The 18845-nt window shown below is 31.8% G+C and overlaps 2 protein-coding genes across 5 annotated transcripts in view; both read left to right on the forward strand.

Annotated features, from left to right (window-relative positions):
* The window catches only part of LOC130613744 (diphosphomevalonate decarboxylase-like), a 31892-nt gene extending 22990 nt beyond the window's left edge, over nucleotides 1–8902 (forward strand). For 3 of the 4 annotated variants that reach the window (XM_057435080.1, XM_057435081.1, XM_057435082.1), the window contains 2 exons: nucleotides 7305–7367; nucleotides 8764–8902. In XM_057435080.1, coding sequence (XP_057291063.1) covers nucleotides 7305–7367; nucleotides 8764–8802 — 102 coding nt within the window. In that variant the 3' untranslated portion in view covers nucleotides 8803–8902. Of the gene's footprint in view, nucleotides 1–6342; nucleotides 6405–7304; nucleotides 7368–8763 lie in introns of all 4 variants that reach the window. The other variant, XR_008975725.1, reaches the window with a different exon arrangement.
* Nucleotides 8903–10701: 1799 nt separating this feature from the next.
* On the forward strand, nucleotides 10702–18612 carry LOC130613749 (ectonucleoside triphosphate diphosphohydrolase 2-like). The gene is made up of 11 exons (XM_057435086.1): nucleotides 10702–10839; nucleotides 12163–12311; nucleotides 13458–13569; nucleotides 13857–14004; nucleotides 14564–14720; nucleotides 15278–15469; nucleotides 16007–16130; nucleotides 16491–16660; nucleotides 16856–16966; nucleotides 17672–17809; nucleotides 17944–18612. The coding sequence occupies exons 1-11, from the start codon at nucleotides 10833–10835 to the stop codon at nucleotides 18169–18171; spliced, it is 1536 nt and encodes a 511-aa protein (XP_057291069.1). The 5' UTR covers nucleotides 10702–10832; the 3' UTR covers nucleotides 18172–18612.
* The last annotated feature ends 233 nt before the right edge of the window (nucleotides 18613–18845 follow it).

Here is an 18845-nt window from a genome sequence, read left to right on the forward strand (position 1 = left end):
ATATAATGCACCGCCTTTGTAACATTTGTTGTTTGTAAATCGACTGTCCTTCGTTTTAAAGACTGATATGAGAAACACACCCATTGACGTTACTGTTGTTCCATTTATAGTGGAATTTATAACCTGTACAACACGAACGCGTTTAAAAATAATCAAAAATACCCAAGGTTTTTGGTTGAGAAATAGAGAATTTTTAATCGTCACTAAACTCTCGTTTAAGTTTTTTGATATAAACAGAAGGCTGGTAGCAACATTTCGTAACAAGTGTCAATCAGGAAGCGAAACTTTCCTGCGATATATATCAAATTTCCTGTCTTCGGATTATCCGTTGCTTCACATTGAATGAATTTTATCCTTCCAGAATACGTGGAATTAAAGTTAAGAATATTTGAATGATGAAAGTGAGTCATTATAACTGTTAAAAATATGTTTGCACCTGATTTTTGAATGAATACAAGTCCTTGTGTATCATTAAAGTCACAATGTGATATGGTTGCAGTGGTGTTGTTAGCAAATTCTACCGCTCCTACCTTGTGGAAATCTATATTTGAAATACGCAGATGTCTGATTTCGTTACCTGTGGTGGCGAAGAAGTTGGTGTAAGTGAGCAGTTATCACCGGTCGTTTTAAATGCGGATTGAAATTTGTTGTAGCCAAACCAGTCTTAACCCTATTCGGTCCGGGGGGGGGGGCGGATTCCGCCCCCCCTGACGGTTTTTTTTTAATAACTCCTGATTGCTTTGTTATATGGCTATGATACTTACTGAGTTTCAACATTTATCTATTAGACACCTGCATGCTAATTTTTTAGGTCCCATACCTTTCAGAGGCTTTGATATTGGCCATTACTCGAAACTACCCCTAAAAATCTCTATGAAATCCTTATAATGGGGAAAACATAATAACTTCTGTTAGGATTATCCTTAGAACTTGAAACTTGCAACATAACTTTGTTTCATCAAGAAGAATCATTTTGAATAATTTGAACACGTGACTAATCCGATTTCCCGATTTTGTCGGATTTTACCCGAAAATCGGAAAAAAACGGATTTTCGGGCAATTTTTGGCAATTTTTTATCCGATCCATGTAAAAACCGGAAAATATGTTAAATAACTTTTATTTAGCTTTCAGAAACTTCAAACAGAATGTAAAAATTCGCTCTAGAACAAAAGTAATTATATTTTAAGCAGATAGTGGCATTTTTAACAATTTTCAAGCTTTTGATGACGTCACAGAAAATGTGCTGACGCAAGCAAATTTTTTTTGGCGCCATTTTGTTCCTTTTATGACGCACTATAAGTGTGCCAAGTTTGATTCAATTTGAACAACCCTATGAAAAGTTATTGAGGGGGGGCGGAATCCGCCCCCCCCCGGTCATAGTATGTTCGAAAAACCCCGGACCGAATAGGGTTAAGGTGTATTGTTGATGAAATGACGTATATCAGTTGGCTGATCTCTCCTCCATCGAGTCTTATAGTGTCTTTTGATTTTGCTCTGTTGTAGATTGCATAAGCAATAGATGCGCACGGTGAAGTGTAGCTGCCACATGTTTCGTTGTCATGACTTTTTACTTTCGATACAAAGACCTCTGTATCCTCTAAAAAATATTTAATTATCGATATAGACTTTTTTTTAAAAAATTATGTTATATTTTCAGCTTCGTTTTTGCACATGTTCTGACTGCTTTTGTGTACTTTCTGTTTGTGGTCAGCGTATGAATGTTTAGAAATTTTCACTGGTCTGTGAGATTGCATTATAGTAAAAAAAAAAGATCGCATTTTAACTAAATCAAATCACAAATGTCAAAATAAATTTGCCTGCGGTGGTTTTTTCCATTATCTAACTTATTATAATTAATCGTGTACTCGCAGAATGCATCTTAGTATCGGTGTAAAATAAATTTATTTTATTTTATTTTAACATTTCAATGCTATTAATTTTGCAACGGCACTATGGACGTATTTCAGGTGCATTAATTTTTTACGCAAATTTGTGTGCAAAATTTCTCACACTAACAATTTTTTTTTTCAAAAACGTGCTAAAAGTTATAGGAATAAGGTTTAGATTTTTCTTATCTATTGGTATCTTGTTTTTGTGTAGTCCTGAATTGGAGGGAAATGTATTACTGTACGCCACGCAACCACCTCCATGCACTCTATCTAGTGCGATTGTTTTGGTTATATTATTTATCATGAGAGTTGCCAATTGTGATTTCTCAATAAAGCGCCATCTAATGGTTTTTGCTAGTCTAATCAATCGTTTTTTTAATAAGATGTATTCCAAAGTACGTAAATTTTTGTTAGTTTTTGTTGGTCTCCTGAGAGTTCAAAAATAGGGGTAGAAGCAACTGCATGACTGATATCGTTATAAATTTTAAAAATGAATTGTACAGTCATGAATAAGTATTTAACAAAAATTTCAACCATTTCAATAGTAAAATCAGGACTGTGGTATTTAGCCTCATTTTGTTCTTATTTCTGTATTTTTTTTCTCATCATTCTCTTTACATGTAAATAATTTAGGTAATTATGTTGGAGATTTATAATTGTACTCATGAATTACACTCGTGGATCAAAAATAAAATAAATGTAATATGGAGTAGAAAATTTAAATCTTTTTTCTTTCTTTCTATCAAATTTTGTTAAAAGGGAGCATTTAAGCTGGTAATGTGTCAAATACAAAATTATGTCGCTTCATGTTAGGAAGGTTTTTGTGTTTAATTTTTTTGGACTAATGCATATTCTTCGTTTTTTTATATTACCAATATCTTTGGCTTGGGTTTTTGTTTACTGTTTCCAATCTTTGTTGAAAGCGGATCATTTTAATTTTTTGAAATAGTTTTAAAAAATTAAACTTTTTTGAAATTTACTATTTATTATGGTTCAATAAACCATATTCTAAACCTGAATATTTAAGCCATTATAGCTAAATTTTAGCTTAATTATATAAATATATAGCCAAATGTTAACATAATTAGCCAAATATATAGCCAAATTTTAACATAATTAGCCAAATATATAGCCAAATTTTAACATAATTAGCCAAATATATAGCCAAATTTTAACATAATTAGCCAAATATATAGCCAAATTTTAACATAAGTAGCCAAATATATAGCCAAATTTTAACATAATTAGCCAAATATATAGCTAAATTTTAACATAATTAGCCAAATATATAGCCAAATTTTAACATAATTAGCCAAATATATAGCCAAATTTTAACATAATTAGCCAAATATATAGCCAAATTTTAACATAATTAGCCAAATATATAGCCAAATTTTAACATAAGTAGCCAAATATATAGCCAAATTTTAACATAATTAGCCAAATATATAGCCAAATTTTAACATAAGTAGCCAAATATATAGCTAAATTTTAACATAAGTAGCCAAATATATAGCCAAATTTTAACATAATTATCCAAATATATAGCCAAATTTTAACATAAGTAGCCAAATATATAGCCAAATTTTAACATAATTAGCCAAATATATAGCCAAATTTTAACATAATTAGCCAAATATATAGCCAAATTTTAACATAAGTAGCCAAATATATAGCCAAATTTTAACATAAGTAGCCAAATATATAGCCAAATTTTAACATAAGTAGCCAAATATATAGCCAAATTTTAACATAATTAGCCAAATATATAGCCAAATTTTAACATAATTAGCCAAATATATAGCCAAATTTTAACATAATTAGCCAAATATATAGCCAAATTTTAACATAATTAGCCAAATATATAGCCAAATTTTAACATAATTAGCCAAATATATAGCCAAATTTTAACATAAGTAGCCAAATATATAGCCAAATTTTAACATAAGTAGCCAAATATATAGCTAAATTTTAACATAAGTAGCCAAATATATAGCCAAATTTTAACATAAGTAGCCAAATATATAGCTAAATTTTAACATAAGTAGCCAAATATATAGCCAAATTTTAACATAATTAGCCAAATATATAGCCAAATTTTAACATAAGTAGCCAAATATATAGCCAAATTTTAACATAATTAGCCAAATATATAGCCAAATTTTAACATAAGTAGCCAAATATATAGCCAAATTTTAACATAAGTAGCCAAATATATAGCCAAATTTTAACATAATTAGCCAAATATATAGCCAAATTTTAACATAAGTAGCCAAATATATAGCCAAATTTTAACATAATTAGCCAAATATATAGCCAAATTTTAACATAATTAGCCAAATATATAGCCAAATTTTAACATAAGTAGCCAAATATATAGCCAAATTTTAACATAAGTAGCCAAATATATAGCCAAATTTTAACATAATTAGCCAAATATATAGCCAAATTTTAACATAATTAGCCAAATATATAGCCAAAGTTTAACATAATTAGCCAAATATATAGCCAAATTTTAACATAAGTAGCCAAATATATAGATAAATTTTAACACAAGTAGTCAAATATATAGCCAAATTTAGCTAATAATTTATTTTGAAATTAACTATCTAAAGCAAAAGTAAGCTTGCGTAGATGAAAGTAAAAGGTTCATAAAAGTTTTTTTGACATTAAAAAATCTTCCCAACGTTTTTTAAACAAAGACATTATAAGCATATTGAGGGTGAAATATCCAACAACTTAGGCAAATTAAGAGCAAGCCGTGACCCTGGAAAATATGTGAGTATATATTATATCGAGCTTGCTTCACATTTTCTGTAACAATTATAATTTCTTTAGGTGTTTCGTTTTCTGATTTGTGCAGGTAATTTATGTTTCAACAATAACTACAATTTGTGTACGTCCTTGTAGAACATTTAATAATTCAACGAAAAAACGAACATAATTTTCAGACTCTTGTTAGCACTTAAACGAAGAGAAAATTTACTTGCCTATCAAGTTTTACATAACATAAACATATGTCCAGAGAGTTGCGATTGAAGCCAATTTTACTCTGTTATAAGAAGCGGCCTCTCTTTAAAGTGGCCTCTTAAATTCAAATTTAAATATAGAAGCGCCCCCTCTAATAAGCGTCCGGGGTGGATATTAAGGTTACGATATTCGTTAAGCGCCCGTGCCGTTAATGAAAAATAAGAAAATTTTCTTTATTTATCAAATAAACCCCTTCGTGGTTACAAAGATTACTAAGGGTGTTGTTTGAACCTTTAAGAATTCAGTGAATTTAGAAGTAATTTTTATAACCCTTTCTTTTTACAGCCCACTTTCTAACATCTGTTTCTGTAATAAGCGCCCTAGTATTGTTTTATAATAAAATAAATGCAGAAGGTCCCTATGAAGTAGAAATATTGCCAAAAGAATACTAACCTATGAGTGGAATGAATACCATTGTTGTCATGAGAAACATAATGGTAGCATTCAAAAGAGTATAACCCATTGTGAACTTTGCAACTGGAATTTTAAACTTCTGCCTCGTTTCTTGTTATCCAGTGATTATAATTCTGAGTAAGGTTTTCCTCACTTTTGTTGACTTTTTACTCGTTTACCCAAATTTTTGTCTTGTTTACTTTCTCATTTTTGCGAAGTTTCATTTCTATAAAATATTACAGCAAAACAAACATTTAACATGTTAATGAATCCAATTAATTGATCACTTTGTCTTTCAACTTTTCTGGATCAAAACATTGTTGTAGCCATCATTTTCTTTTTTTTGTGCTAGATTATTCTCTAAATACAATTTGTGTCACAAAAAAAAATAATAAAATTTTTAGGCAATTATTTTTAATTTTAGAACTGTACTTTGGAATAACTTTTTTATTTCTCTTTATGAGTTAAGAAAGTTTCAGTAATCCACAGAAAAAACTTCTAATTATCGGATTTTGTTTAACTTTAGAAAGTAAAAATGTTAGATTTTTGAAGTTCATCATTGCTCTAAAATAATTCTGGACTGCATAGGATAGGATATTCATAACTTAGGATTGTTCAGAAGTAATGTTACTAAAGTTTTTGGAATAGTACACTTTTTTTAATGAACAATTGATTTTTAACACTTCGCCCCAGTGTAGCTACTTAGAAAAAAACTCCCAAAAAATTGTTTATTAAGCAAATGATTTATTTTCAAAGCATTTATTTCATTTATAGCTATTATTATTTATCACTTATTTACCTCTAACAAATTATTTAACAATCGTTTAAAATTTTAGCAATTTTTGGGGTGATTGGTTAAATTTGGCATTGTTTATACAGGAAAAAAGTGTATCAGTTTTTTGGTCATTTTCCAAAATTGGTCAACCGTTTTTTGGAACACGGTGTGTCTTATGTTATAAATTAATTCATCTAGAAATTTGTAATGAACATATTGGCCTAAAGATGGATTTCGTATTTTTGTTATAACAGAATGAAAGTTTTTAACGATGGGAGTGTTCTAATTCTTGGTTTTGTGGAATTTCTCACGAAAGGTTAGAAACATGTTTAAAATGTAGTATGTGATTATGCAGAAGACAAAACAATTTTTCCATCCTTGTTTTAAGCGGTTTGGCGGAATTTAGTATTATATTTTTAAGCAGTATTATAGGTAAAGACCCCTTTTCTGTGCTATGGTACCACCTTTACAGTTGTTAAGTGCATGTTAATTCCAGTATTTTTCTCTTGTCTCTGCAAAGTGCTTCAAGTAAAGAGCTAAAATGATCAATTGGACTTTTTTGCGCGTCATTAACAAGTATTAGCAGGCCTTGATTCGTGACCAACTTCTTCACTACTGCTTTAACATAAATATGTTCATTGTCAGCCATTATGGTCATCACATGAACGATTTTCCTGGTTTGTAACATTTTAATGGCCTGTTCGTTGCCTAAAACCATTTTCTATTTTTTGTGAAGCCTAACGTTAAACATTTTTTCTGTGAAAACAGAAAGGCATTTCTTGTCTAATATCCATTTGGCAGATATAAGAGGCACATCTAAGGAGTCCAGTCTGCATTGTAAAAAGTAGTTTTTTCAGCTTTTAATGAATCCCTTTTTTACAAATTCTCCTTGTTTTTTTTTAAGAGTATGGCACATATTTTTTCGTGACGCTATTGGATACCTCAGTCAATCTGTTTATGTTTTTGTTTACATTAAATCAAATATGAAAGTCATCAGTTTTAATTTTTTTCTCGCCCCAGACCGACGCGATTTGAAAAAAGATAAATGATTATAAAAATTGACTATAAAAGCAAGTCTCTTGGACCAGAATTTTTTCCTTGAAAAAATCGCAAAATTTGCTAAATCCGTTGTTTAACAAATTAGGTACAACTGTTTATCTACACAAGTGGTAAAACCAAGATTTACTGCATACCTGTTTTTATCTCTTTCCTTCAGGCTGCGGAACTACCGGATGTATGCATTCACGAAGACGCATTACAACGTATTATATGCACAATGGTTAGTGTGTGTTTATATTTTCTAACTGACTGTGTTAATGCTTCTTCCTGCTTGTTCAATTATCAATCTAACACACTAAGATTAGGTTTTTATATTTTGCCGAAGAAAGTGAAAAGAACCTGAAAATTTAATTTTTACCGCTTGGTGGGTTTTCTGTGTAAAAAAACTATAAATAAAAACTATTGTTTCAACATGTGATTGGGACATTTTTTTAAAACGATTCTGAGGGCATAATAATAAAATAATGAGTGGTGTAGCGAGGAGTAGAGATTAAATAGCAACGAGGTCTTTATATCACTTTAGCATGACGTCCCACCTCCATGGTCAGTTTACGATTTTATTAAGAGGCTAACGGTGGGCGATGTAAGGAAGATTCGCCTAGTTGAGTCTTAAATAAGTGGTTTTTTCAGAAAGAAACAGAAGAAAAGAAGAACCTTCTTGTCCCCCCTTGTTTTAATAAAACATGTTAAAAGTATAAATACAATAAATTATCAAAGTTTCTCTGCATTACAATCATGTCCCTCAAACAACTTTTTTTAACGTTGCCATGGCTCTTTAATAGTAACTTTCTCTTTTTTAGTTTTTAAAAAGCTTATGATAAAATACATAAAAAGCTGCACAAGTGAAGCAAAAATTTATTCTTTAATCATGCCATCATCTTCTCAAATCTTCTGAAATCTTCTCAATTTTCGTGAAAAACTATGGAAATGTCCGTCAATTTCTCAAGAAAGGTTGAAAATGCTCATCAAAAGTCCTCTAATCTTCTCATATTTGACTCCATAATAAGAGACAACCCTGTTTTTGAAAGAAGGGACATTAAACACAGTCTCGTTTATACTTACAAATACATTTACACGTATTTAAAAGTTTGCAAATCTCTTTGTGCAACTAGAGGTTTTAAAAGTCAAAGAACAGAAGAAAATCCAGATTTTTATTGAATTTGATTCACGGTTAACTGGAATATCTATTTTCACTCTTATGACTGGTTTGTTTTTCTCCACTGAGTGTGAGCATTTAAAATAACGGTCAAATACTTATTGAAGTCGCATTTTTTATGTTCATTATGTTCGTTTTCCTTTGAGAAATATAAGCAGGAAAAGAAGATTTATTAAAAGAAATAATGGAAAACAAAATAAATTTATGCAAGAATTTCAACAAAAAATGTAAACTGAAAATATCCAACCTTTGTATCCTCCATGTATTGAGACGAACCTACTTAGTTTGTAGGCTTAAGCTTCTGGAAATTCGTTTTCTGTCGAATTGAAGCGAATCAGACTCTCCAAATGGGAAACATCTCTAATCAGCGCACAAAAGGCTGATATTTAAGGGGTTGACTGTAGATTTTTTGTATATACATTCTAATGCAGGGGCACAAAGTAGTGTATTTTATTTTTAGCCTGGGCCTGGTGCATCAGTTGTTGTGAGTGACGAGTAACATGAAAAGACAAATCTGAAGAATGAATAAAGTTTATTTAATCATTTTATACATATCTGTAGATATATACTTTTATAATTGAAAATAATTTCAAAATATCGATATGGTTTTCTATTTCTTCAATTGGACTTATATTTGTGTTCAAAATTTAACATGCCTTGCCATAAAAAATGACCCAGTGGTCTTATACGCACATAAGTGAAAATATAAGTGAAAAAATTCACGGGTTCGCCCGTCCGTATAATGTATTACTGCGGGATAAAACTGTGCAGATCTATTTTAAACACAAAATACAGATATTAAGAGACTAACGAGCTGACCTCACGTTGATCGTTAGGTTGAGTGTTTATGTGCAAGTAAATTGCCGAATATGTGGGTGAAGTGATTAGTACAACTTATACTTTGCACGTCTGTTAAATTATTACAGTTAGCTCCCGGTAACTCTGACACTGGTAACTCGAAGTTTTATTATCTATACCTTGAATTTTGGTTAATATTTTCTTATAAAGAACTCCAGTTAGGTCGAATAGAATGATAATGTTGTCTGTCAACGAAAATTCAATTTACAAGGGACTTGCATGCCTTTTTCATCACCAAGATTACACCTTTTTCCCGGTTGCTGTAACTCGAACTATAATCTCATCTTAAACTAAATTCGGCTTACGGGAGCTTTGTTTAACTCGAACATTCGTTAAGTGGAATTATTACCCTTCGTCCCTATGAGGTTCGAGTTACCGGGAGTTAACTGTGTTCAAATAAGGACTTTTCCGCAACAGCATTGAATTAAAACACAGGGTACAGTCTCGGCCAAAACAATTACCCGACATTTTTTATTTTGCAGTTTCAAAATTAATTAAAAAAATATAACTCATGTTAACGTATCACGTATTTCTGTTGTTGTATTGCGCGCAGAATACAAGTTATTATTTCAACAAACTTAAAACTTTCAAGTTTCCCAATATGTGTAGTTATCTAACTATATTGAACTTACTAAAAAGTAGCTAAAACATTCTGTAGGAACCAGCTATAATGTACAACTCAGTCTTTACCTAGGTAGCCACATAATCCTATAATCTTGGCTTCGATAAAAAGAACTTATAACAAACTAAATAAAATTTAGCTGACAGAACAGCATATAGCAAGCGTGCGCACTTTGGCAAATTAAGAGACACTAACAAAAAAACTTTTAGCGATACAGCGAAAAATGCAGTCGAATAGAATGCTAAAAACGTGATACAATATTTTTATCTTATCATGTAAAAACGACAGGTTTTAATAAAAAAGATTTATATCAGAAAAAGGACAGCTCTAATACATATTCCATGATAAAAAATGTCAACTGAGTTAGCTGTGATTTTTATGTCAATATAAAGTTACCCTTACTAATATTAAAACCACAGGAAGTGTTATGGTTTTGTTATAAATTTAAGTACCGAGATAAACAAGAACTGATGATGAAAACAAAACTGCCGTTGTATTTCTCGTTAGATGAAAAAATAGCAGAACACGTTGTATTTTTTGTTGGACACGTCTTTTTTCTAGCCGCTTTTTTTTCAAAAAGTTATAAACTTTTCGCACAACATTTTTGCATGACGTTTGTATGATAAAAGTTTTTTATTTAACAAAAAAGAGCTGTAAGAAATCTTTTAAAATGGAAAGCGTAGTAGTTGCGGTTAGTACTGTGGCTCATTAGATACTTCTATTCATTTATTAGCTGTTTTTTTTATGGATCCTAATTTTGGTTTGTAATCATTGAAAAATATTCTTTCTTTAACAACTACTGTGATATTTTTGCACAAGGTATTGAGTGTACAATAGAAACCAGGTTGCAAATAAAATAATGTGTTTGTTCAACCGTGTCAATATTATAATGTGCCTGTAATAAAAAGTTTTCCTGTTAGATAAACAAATAGTAGAACACGCTGTGTTTCTAGTTGGGCACGTTTGTGTTCTTGCCGCCTTTTTTCAAAAAATAAAGTTTTTAGCCTGTCGACGTGCTGTAGCAAAGTAAAGACACAGAATATACAGAGATGGCAGGTAAGAACTGAACTTAATAACTTATTGTTGAACTTCTGAGATATTTTAACAATTTCATTTATGTGCAAGAAAAGTTCGACAAAAATGTAATGTTAAGTTGTTTTGTTAATTTTTTATCTTTGTACTTTTAATTTATTTAACACCCTCTTCCCCAGGTTTTTTTGCCTTTTCTTCGCCTTCTTTTATATCAAAAAGCCAAGAATTGCTTAGGACGAGGGTGTGTTATTTAGATTTGTGCTCCAAATTTTAGGTATTTATTTAATGGACGTATAGTTAATAGAACTGTAATAGAGGGTAAAAGCTTTAACCATAACATCCTGGCGCTTTCAGCTTTTGTGTGCACTGCAGTTAACACTGAACTTCCTTTTTACAATGCAATACGAAAATAATCTTTTTGACCTCTTCATAGCTAAGACGGAGGCATTTATTTAAAAGTAGGCGTTTATTCATCATAATGTTTACTTCAGTTTTCGTGCTATTACTAACAAAGTACACGATTTAAAGTTTTTACGGATGTTAGAATTAAGCTTTACGTTTTAAAATTTTATCCCGTCTGTTAATTTTGTTGTTGGTTTTATGAAGCTTTTTGCCTTATTTGGTATTTGAAAAAAATAGTTATTATTATTATATTTTTGATAGTAATACTTGACAATTTCACTCTTCACAAAAGGATCGCTGTATATAACACTGAGCAAGCGTTGGATTTGCACTGTTAATCTAAATTCGTGAAGTAAGACAGAATTAATCAAGAACTTGATAAGCGGTGTGTATGTCAAAATGTGCGTGTAATAAGCTATGAAAAAAAAATAATTTGTATTCATTATATTCCATAGTGGATTATTATTAATGGTGTGTTTTCATAATGCCATGTGATTAAAAACGAGGGTGTTTTTTTTTAAAATATTTTAACAGTCTTAACGTCACCAACAACACAGAAGTCTATTTGTAGGGAGGTTAGATTAACAGTGCAAATCCAACGCTTGCTCGGTGTATACAGCGATGCTTTCGTGAATAGTTAAAATGTCAAGTATTATAAAAATATAACTTCTATTTTCAAGTACCAAATAAGGCAAATAGCTTCATAAAACGGGGGAAGTAAGATGTGTAAAATCTGGATTTAACTAATAGTTGTATGTATGACCCCAAAAAACAGGAAAACATTTCCACGGTCTTCTTTATTTCTAATATGAGTTAACGCATAGAGCTCAATGCTTCATTAAGTAACAAAGATGGCGTGTTTTAACATTATATAGACGCTCGACCAATATGTTACGATAAGTAAATTTAAGGACAAGAGACGTAAGAAACTTCTTTTCTTTCAAGGTATGTCAGTAGCATGCACGCTGATGTGTGTGAGACGAAACTTAATGTTTATAATTCTTGCACTTATTCTCATCATTGTTGGCGTTATATTTTTGGCGTATGGCGCTGCAAATTATGAGGAGAAAAGCACAGACAAGAAAACAGAAGAGGTACATTTTTTTTATTCTGAATGCTGATTTTAAATTGTAACAAGAAAGGGTCTACCTGCTCAAGAAAAATCGTTTTCTAGCAGTTCTTGCGCGGATTAGTTGATAAAATCACTTTAGCAACGCACGAAATATGTAAACAGATCCCCCGCTGTGGATTTCTCAAAGGGTGTAGCAGCAATTCTTACCTTTTTTCATCAGGTAATTCTAACCAATCAAAATGCCAGTGGGAGTGTTTTTCTACCGTAACGAAGCGCGTGGTTTTTGTAAACTGTGCCACACATTCAGATGAAGCGCTTTACAGTATGTCTTAAATTGAGTGATTTGCAGAACATTATGGTGTTTCCGGTGTAATATATTTTTAAAAAAAATAGGCGCACAACATTATGGTCTTTCCGGTGTAATATATTTTCCCCCAAAAGACCTCTTTACAACTGTAGCTGAAATAAAAACACAGTTTACAACTTTGTTATTCCGTTATAGCAAAAACAGTTGCCCAACCTTTTTTATTTTTCAGAGACCGTTCCCGCTAAAAGTTCAAAAATAATATTACTCTGGGCTGAGGGATTAATACAGGCAAACAATGACACATATCTATAGAGGCATAATACCCTTTCTTGAAAAAAACACTTTATCGTAACTTCGGATAAACAGAAACTCATGAAACAGCCATCATTAACATTGGACTGAGCGCTTAGTAAGGCAAACTGTTTGTTCAATGCGTTTAGGCGTAATACCCTTTTCAAAAAACTTTATTGCAACTCACGGTTTAAATAAGAACATAGGAAGAACAGCCTGTCGTTAGCCTGTCCAGTCAAAAAAATCACTCAGCAATTCTATTTTGCAGATTAACATGGTACTAATAAAGGTTTCGCTACCTACTAACTGCATTTAGCATATGAAATATTGATTAAGAATTTTGTTGTAGCTAGCCAAACTGCATTTGGCTACTTTTACTTTTCACAGCCAGAAGTAGCTAAAGAGCTAGCTAGAGAGCCACAACCCTAACATAAAAATAATTAAATAATAATTATTGGTAAATGTTTTTATAGAAATTTTGATATATATATATTAATGATATATAATAATACATAATAATAATAATATAGAAATAGTGGGTCTAGAGTTTATTAATATTGGCACTTTCAGGAACGGTATGGAGTGGTTATTGATGCTGGTGGTTCGGGAACTAGGTTGGTCATTTATAAATATTCTCCTCAAACTAATACGTTGAAAGATGTCAATTTCAAGAAATGCGAAGGTAATTCTTAGTTCCTCTTTTTTAGTGTCTCGTTGTGTACATTAAGAATCGAAAAAATAAATCTAAACCATTTAACAACTCTTTATAAATTAGAAAAAAAGACGGTAAAAGTTATCTTTTCCTTACTCCTAGACTTAACCATTTCACTTTGGTACTTCACTCCTACACTTTTACTTTGGTACTTGTCGAATTTCTCCCACCCTCGCCAACGCCCTCAAGGTTCACTTGTTCTAAATATTATGTTCCACTTTTCTATTACACTTCTTTTTTTATTCTGTTTTTTATAGACAATGGATTGGGCACTTACAAAGTGTCAGAATTTCCTGAATTAAAAAAGACGATAAAAAAGTGTTTAGATGATGCGGATAGAATGATTCCAATAGAAAAAGACGTCCCTATCTTCTTAGGAGCTACTGCTGGCATGCGGTTGCTGAAGTAAGTAATGACAATAAAAACTCAACCATAGTAGTAGCTAGTAGAAACAACACTGGCAACACATTAACTGATTTCTCAGTATTTCCTCCTTAACCCAATTCCTTATGGCTTAAACAAAAGATGTTTTTTGAAAAACATCTTTTGTTACATACTCTGGCAGAAACCTTCATGGGAGTTTGTATTTACCATTCAAATTCCAAAAATCGCGAAAGTTTTCTTGCGAAATTATTTCTTTCATTTCTTTTCCTGTCGAATGAGCACCTGTATCTTTAATCTTTGGCACCCTAAAATCTGATAAATTTCATAAATCTCCCTCCATTCTCTTCCCGAGAACGTCTGAATTACAATGAGAAGTTGACTTGAAATGGACGATTTGGATTTGTGAAAATCTAAAAAAATTAAAAATGCATTAAAATGTCAGTTTATTTTAACATTTTCAGAACATTCAAATTAAATTTTGACGGGTTGTACGCGAGTTTTTTTTCACGTGCCGCCGGAAATAGTCTAGATGGTAGGACTCGAGCAATTATAGTCTCTTTTTAAACGGTTATTACTCCAGGCTTCGTGCTCAACCTGTATTTGATCAGATCTGGACGATGTTGAACGATACTTTAAAAGAGAGTAACTTCAAAGTTATGATGAGCCAAACCATCACAGGTACACAAGAAGCCCAATGGGCGTGGCTGGCTGCTAACTACATCAAGAAAACATTAAAGGTGAATTTTTTATTTATCAATTATAATTTTATTCAGTATGTTAGTGGCCTCTGACACGCAATAAAATTTTTTTAAAAGGTGGGGTCCACCAAAATATAGGTCAAAATTATAGGTATTTTGTTAAATTTCAAATCTTTACCTATTGTGATTAGTGCTGACGTCATTCCCCGAAATGTTCAGATTTAAGATATATGGGTTACTCTATGATGAAATGCTATTATTGTCTACAAACGTAGTGCTTTTAGCATCGATTGACAGTTGATTTAATTTTAAAGATTCACCAAATAAGTGTCGCTGTTACATTTTCTTTCAAAAGCATCGGTACTGACAGCAGAGGGATTTAAAACTCTGGTAGACCTTCTTTAGTTATATGGATGTACAAAGGGGTCATAATGATTAGGGAAAATGAATTATAAGAGCCAGGGTATGGCGCAAAATGTTTCACGAATCCTAACTGTTAAATTGACAACTGAGAAGGCAATTCAAAATTACATTACATTTTGAATGTGCCCTTTGTGAAAATTGCATTATTTTAATTTCGACTTTTTTCTCTCTAGGCTAGCGATTCTACTTTTGGAATTATTGATTTTGGCAGTAGCTCCATTCAACTTGCATTTACACCGTCTGGAGACAAAAGCAAACTAGACACTTTTAACATTGATGCTGAAAACATGACGATATATGGGCATTCGTATTTATGTTACGGCAAACGAGAAATGGAAAGGAGATTTCTTGCTAAGCTAGTGACTGTAAGAATATTATTTTTTTCAGTATGTGAATTTCTGAATAAGTTTGTTTATAGAATGAGGTTGGAATTTTCTACAATTAAAAGTAAACACTACTCTAAAAAGTAAAAGAAGTTTCAAAGTTTTTTTTAATTTTTACACACTAACATTATATTCTGTTAGAACTAACGTCGCGCTTTTAGTCAAACTTCACCCCGGCCCTGTAATAAACGGCTTAAGTTAATAGATCCTGGGTACGTGGGCGTATCCAATGATTTTAGAACTTTAAGAAATAAATAATAAAAACAGGATTTTAGCCATTGATCAGAGCGAGAAAGATGTATGTAGCGAAAAGGATATCAATCTGTTTAATTTAAACTTAAAATTTCCTTTTTTGTTCATTGAACGGCGATATGTGTAATGACCCGAAAAAGAACTTTTTGCGAAAGTACGGACCCATGACTTGTTGTGTGTGTAGTTTAAAACGTTACAAGATTTATAGAACATTCTTAACGAAATAGCAACAAAACAACTTTAGTTCTTCATCTTCTTTTTCTTTAGGATGCATCTTTTAACTCAACGGTGCAGAATCCATGTTTCTTTTCTGGCTACAAAAAAAATTATTCCTCTTCATTTCTATGGGCAAGTCCTTGCAGCTCAGGACCATACGCAAAAGACAAGTTAGGTGTGATACACGTAATTTGGATTGGAACTCTTGCGCTAATTTTTTTAGTGCAAGAAGCTTTTTATTGTCCCTATATTTAATACCCGTATACGTCTATTTATCTGTCACGCAAAATGGTAACCACAGCAGGGAGACACGAAATACGATGAATTAAGGCCATCGACTAGTACAATCAATTCTCCAATTTTTAGTACTCAGTCTTTGCTGGAAGGATGAGTTCATTAAAACATAAAAAACGAATCAATTATAAAAATAGAGGATAGTGCTTCAACGTTTCTTTTTATAAAAAACCTTCCATACTAATTCCCGTATTATGAATAGACATAAATATTTTTCATCAAATCCTGTTTATTTTTTTAGGAAGTGAGTATCCTGGGCCAGCTGACAAAAACAGAACATATACGCTACAAGGGACAGGCAACTCCTCACAATGCTTGAATGTTATACAAAGCTTAATAAAGACAACGTGTAGCAGTGGTGATTGCGGTATGAATGATGTCTTCCAGCCAAAAGTAGAAGGAAAATTTTTGGTAATTATATTGCTTATATCGTTAGTAACGTCATAGTCACAAGAGTCATTGTGACTATGGTAACGTTCATTTGTATTTGTCAACATGTGATTTATTTTTGTTTGTTATGTCGCAGTAACTTTTTGAATGCAGAATTTTGTCTTTTTATTTACAGCATTTCGTGTGTTATTGGTAGTGGTATTCGTTTTTTTTCAGGCTTTGACTGTTTTTCGTTACGCAGCAGATTTTATGAGTATTTCTAGCACTGCATCACGACAAGTATTAAAAAACGCGACAGAAAAAACCTGTGCTACAAATTGGAAAGAAGTGAGTCTAATAAACTTTTATAAGTAACTTTAATTTACATTTTATACTAATTGCTGATTTTAGTCTCAGTTTGTTAAAATGTTACTGAGATGCGTAGAATTCAATATTTGCAAAATTTCAGCTGTACACGTGCTATTATTCGTTAGAAACACTTGCAGAATACTTGTTAGTTATTCAGGTTTGAACATTTGTTGTGAACTTTCTAAATTTTTAGCCTGATTAGTAGCGTACTATTGGCCCTAAATGTCAGTCTCGTCATTAGCAACTCAGCTGCGTATATAAAAGTAACAACGGATCATAGATGAGTCATTACCTTCGCAGAACAAAGTTGGCGTTTAAGACTTCAGATAAAAATTAGCGAAATCTGCGCAAAATTGAAGTTGATTGAAAAGTTTAGCAAACAAAATAATTCCCGGATAGGCATGAGTTTTCTTCTAAAACTTACTTTTTAGTTATAAGTAATTCAAAGTCAACGCGAAACTGTTGTTTTTACATCCCAGTACCTATTTTAAACGATCATTCGCTTAAAAACATAGATTTCTGATAATAACCAATCAGAATCCATCACATTACCAGACGGGTCCACAGCCACTTATCTCAAAGTTCTTTGGAAACAAGAATGTCCCAGTTCCAATATTCAAAGTTGACTGAAAAACCTAACCTGATTTCCTTAGCTATTTTTCAACACTTAATGTTTACATTTAGATCTCATCACGTGATATTCCAGGGACACCTGTCAAGTATCGAGGTAGTCGTTGTTTTGACGCATGGTATAGTTATTTCTTATTAACTGACGGATTTAAATTTGACGACGCCTCTTGGAAGTTGGAATATGTGAATAAGGTAGGTTTTTATTTGACACATTCCGGTAGAATGTTGGTAAAAAAATTAAAGTAAGCAGAGCCATTTGACAGGGAAGATTCAATGTTTTATGTCAGTAATAAATTAAAAATAAAAATAAAACAATATTTTTTTAGGTAAATGGTCAAAAGCTTCAGTGGTCACTTGGTTTAATGTACATGAAAAAAGACAACATGTTCAAAAATATAAGAAGCTACATTTTACAAAAAATCACAAGGAAGCAAGGCATGCTGGGATTAGCTGTGTTTGGTGCTCTTTTATTGGTTATTGGGATAATTATTCTGATCATTGCTATTATATGCAGAAGAAAGAAAGGACAATTACCTGTGAGTGGAGAAGAATAACTGAAAATGACTTATCGCCTCTTCACCTTTCTTTAGTTCAATTCACGATGCACAGTTTTGTAGATTAGATAATAACAATCATAACGTGTAAATGGACCTTCTAGACTTCGAATTTATCTTGGATATATTAGATGAGGGATTCACTGACCAATTCTAGCTTACAAAAGACTTGTCATTACTTTCTGGTATTTAGCTACTGAAGATCCGTTTCAATCACTTCAATTTCAATATCGCATCTCTTTAAATACAGTTTTTGTATAATTTATCGGGATAAATTTTCGCCGGGATTAAATTTCGCGGATTTCGGATTTCCGAAACTAAGTCCCCGCGAAAATCTGGAAACTAGCCGTCCGCCAAAATTTGTCCCCGCGAAATTTTTAATTATTATCTGATCTGCGAGCTTTATATAGGAAAATTTCCATAAAAATTTCATGGTCAAAATTCTCTTACTTCCTTTGTCACCTCCCTGTTTTCCCATAAGGTAATAACCAATAAACGCGATTTGTGTATTTTATTGTGGCGGCTGTTTGTATTAAAACCCCATTTGTTCAAATCTCAGATACTTAAACCAGTACTGATAATTGACCCTTAAAATACACTACCTAAACAAAGAAAGCAACTGGTGAGCAACACCCCTACCTGAAGGAAATTAGACGGTTTAGAAAACAGGTGTT

This window comes from Hydractinia symbiolongicarpus, chromosome 11, assembly GCF_029227915.1.
Source record: "Hydractinia symbiolongicarpus strain clone_291-10 chromosome 11, HSymV2.1, whole genome shotgun sequence".
NCBI lineage: Eukaryota > Metazoa > Cnidaria > Hydrozoa > Anthoathecata > Hydractiniidae > Hydractinia > Hydractinia symbiolongicarpus.

Coding starts and splice junctions, on each gene's coding strand:
- LOC130613749 (XM_057435086.1), top strand. Junction 14,005..14,563: donor GCTGGCATGCGGTTGCTGAA/GTAAGTAATGAC, acceptor TTATTACTCCAG/GCTTCGTGCTCAACCTGTAT. Junction 16,131..16,490: donor ATACGCAAAAGACAAGTTAG/GTGTGATACACG, acceptor TTATTTTTTTAG/GAAGTGAGTATCCTGGGCCA.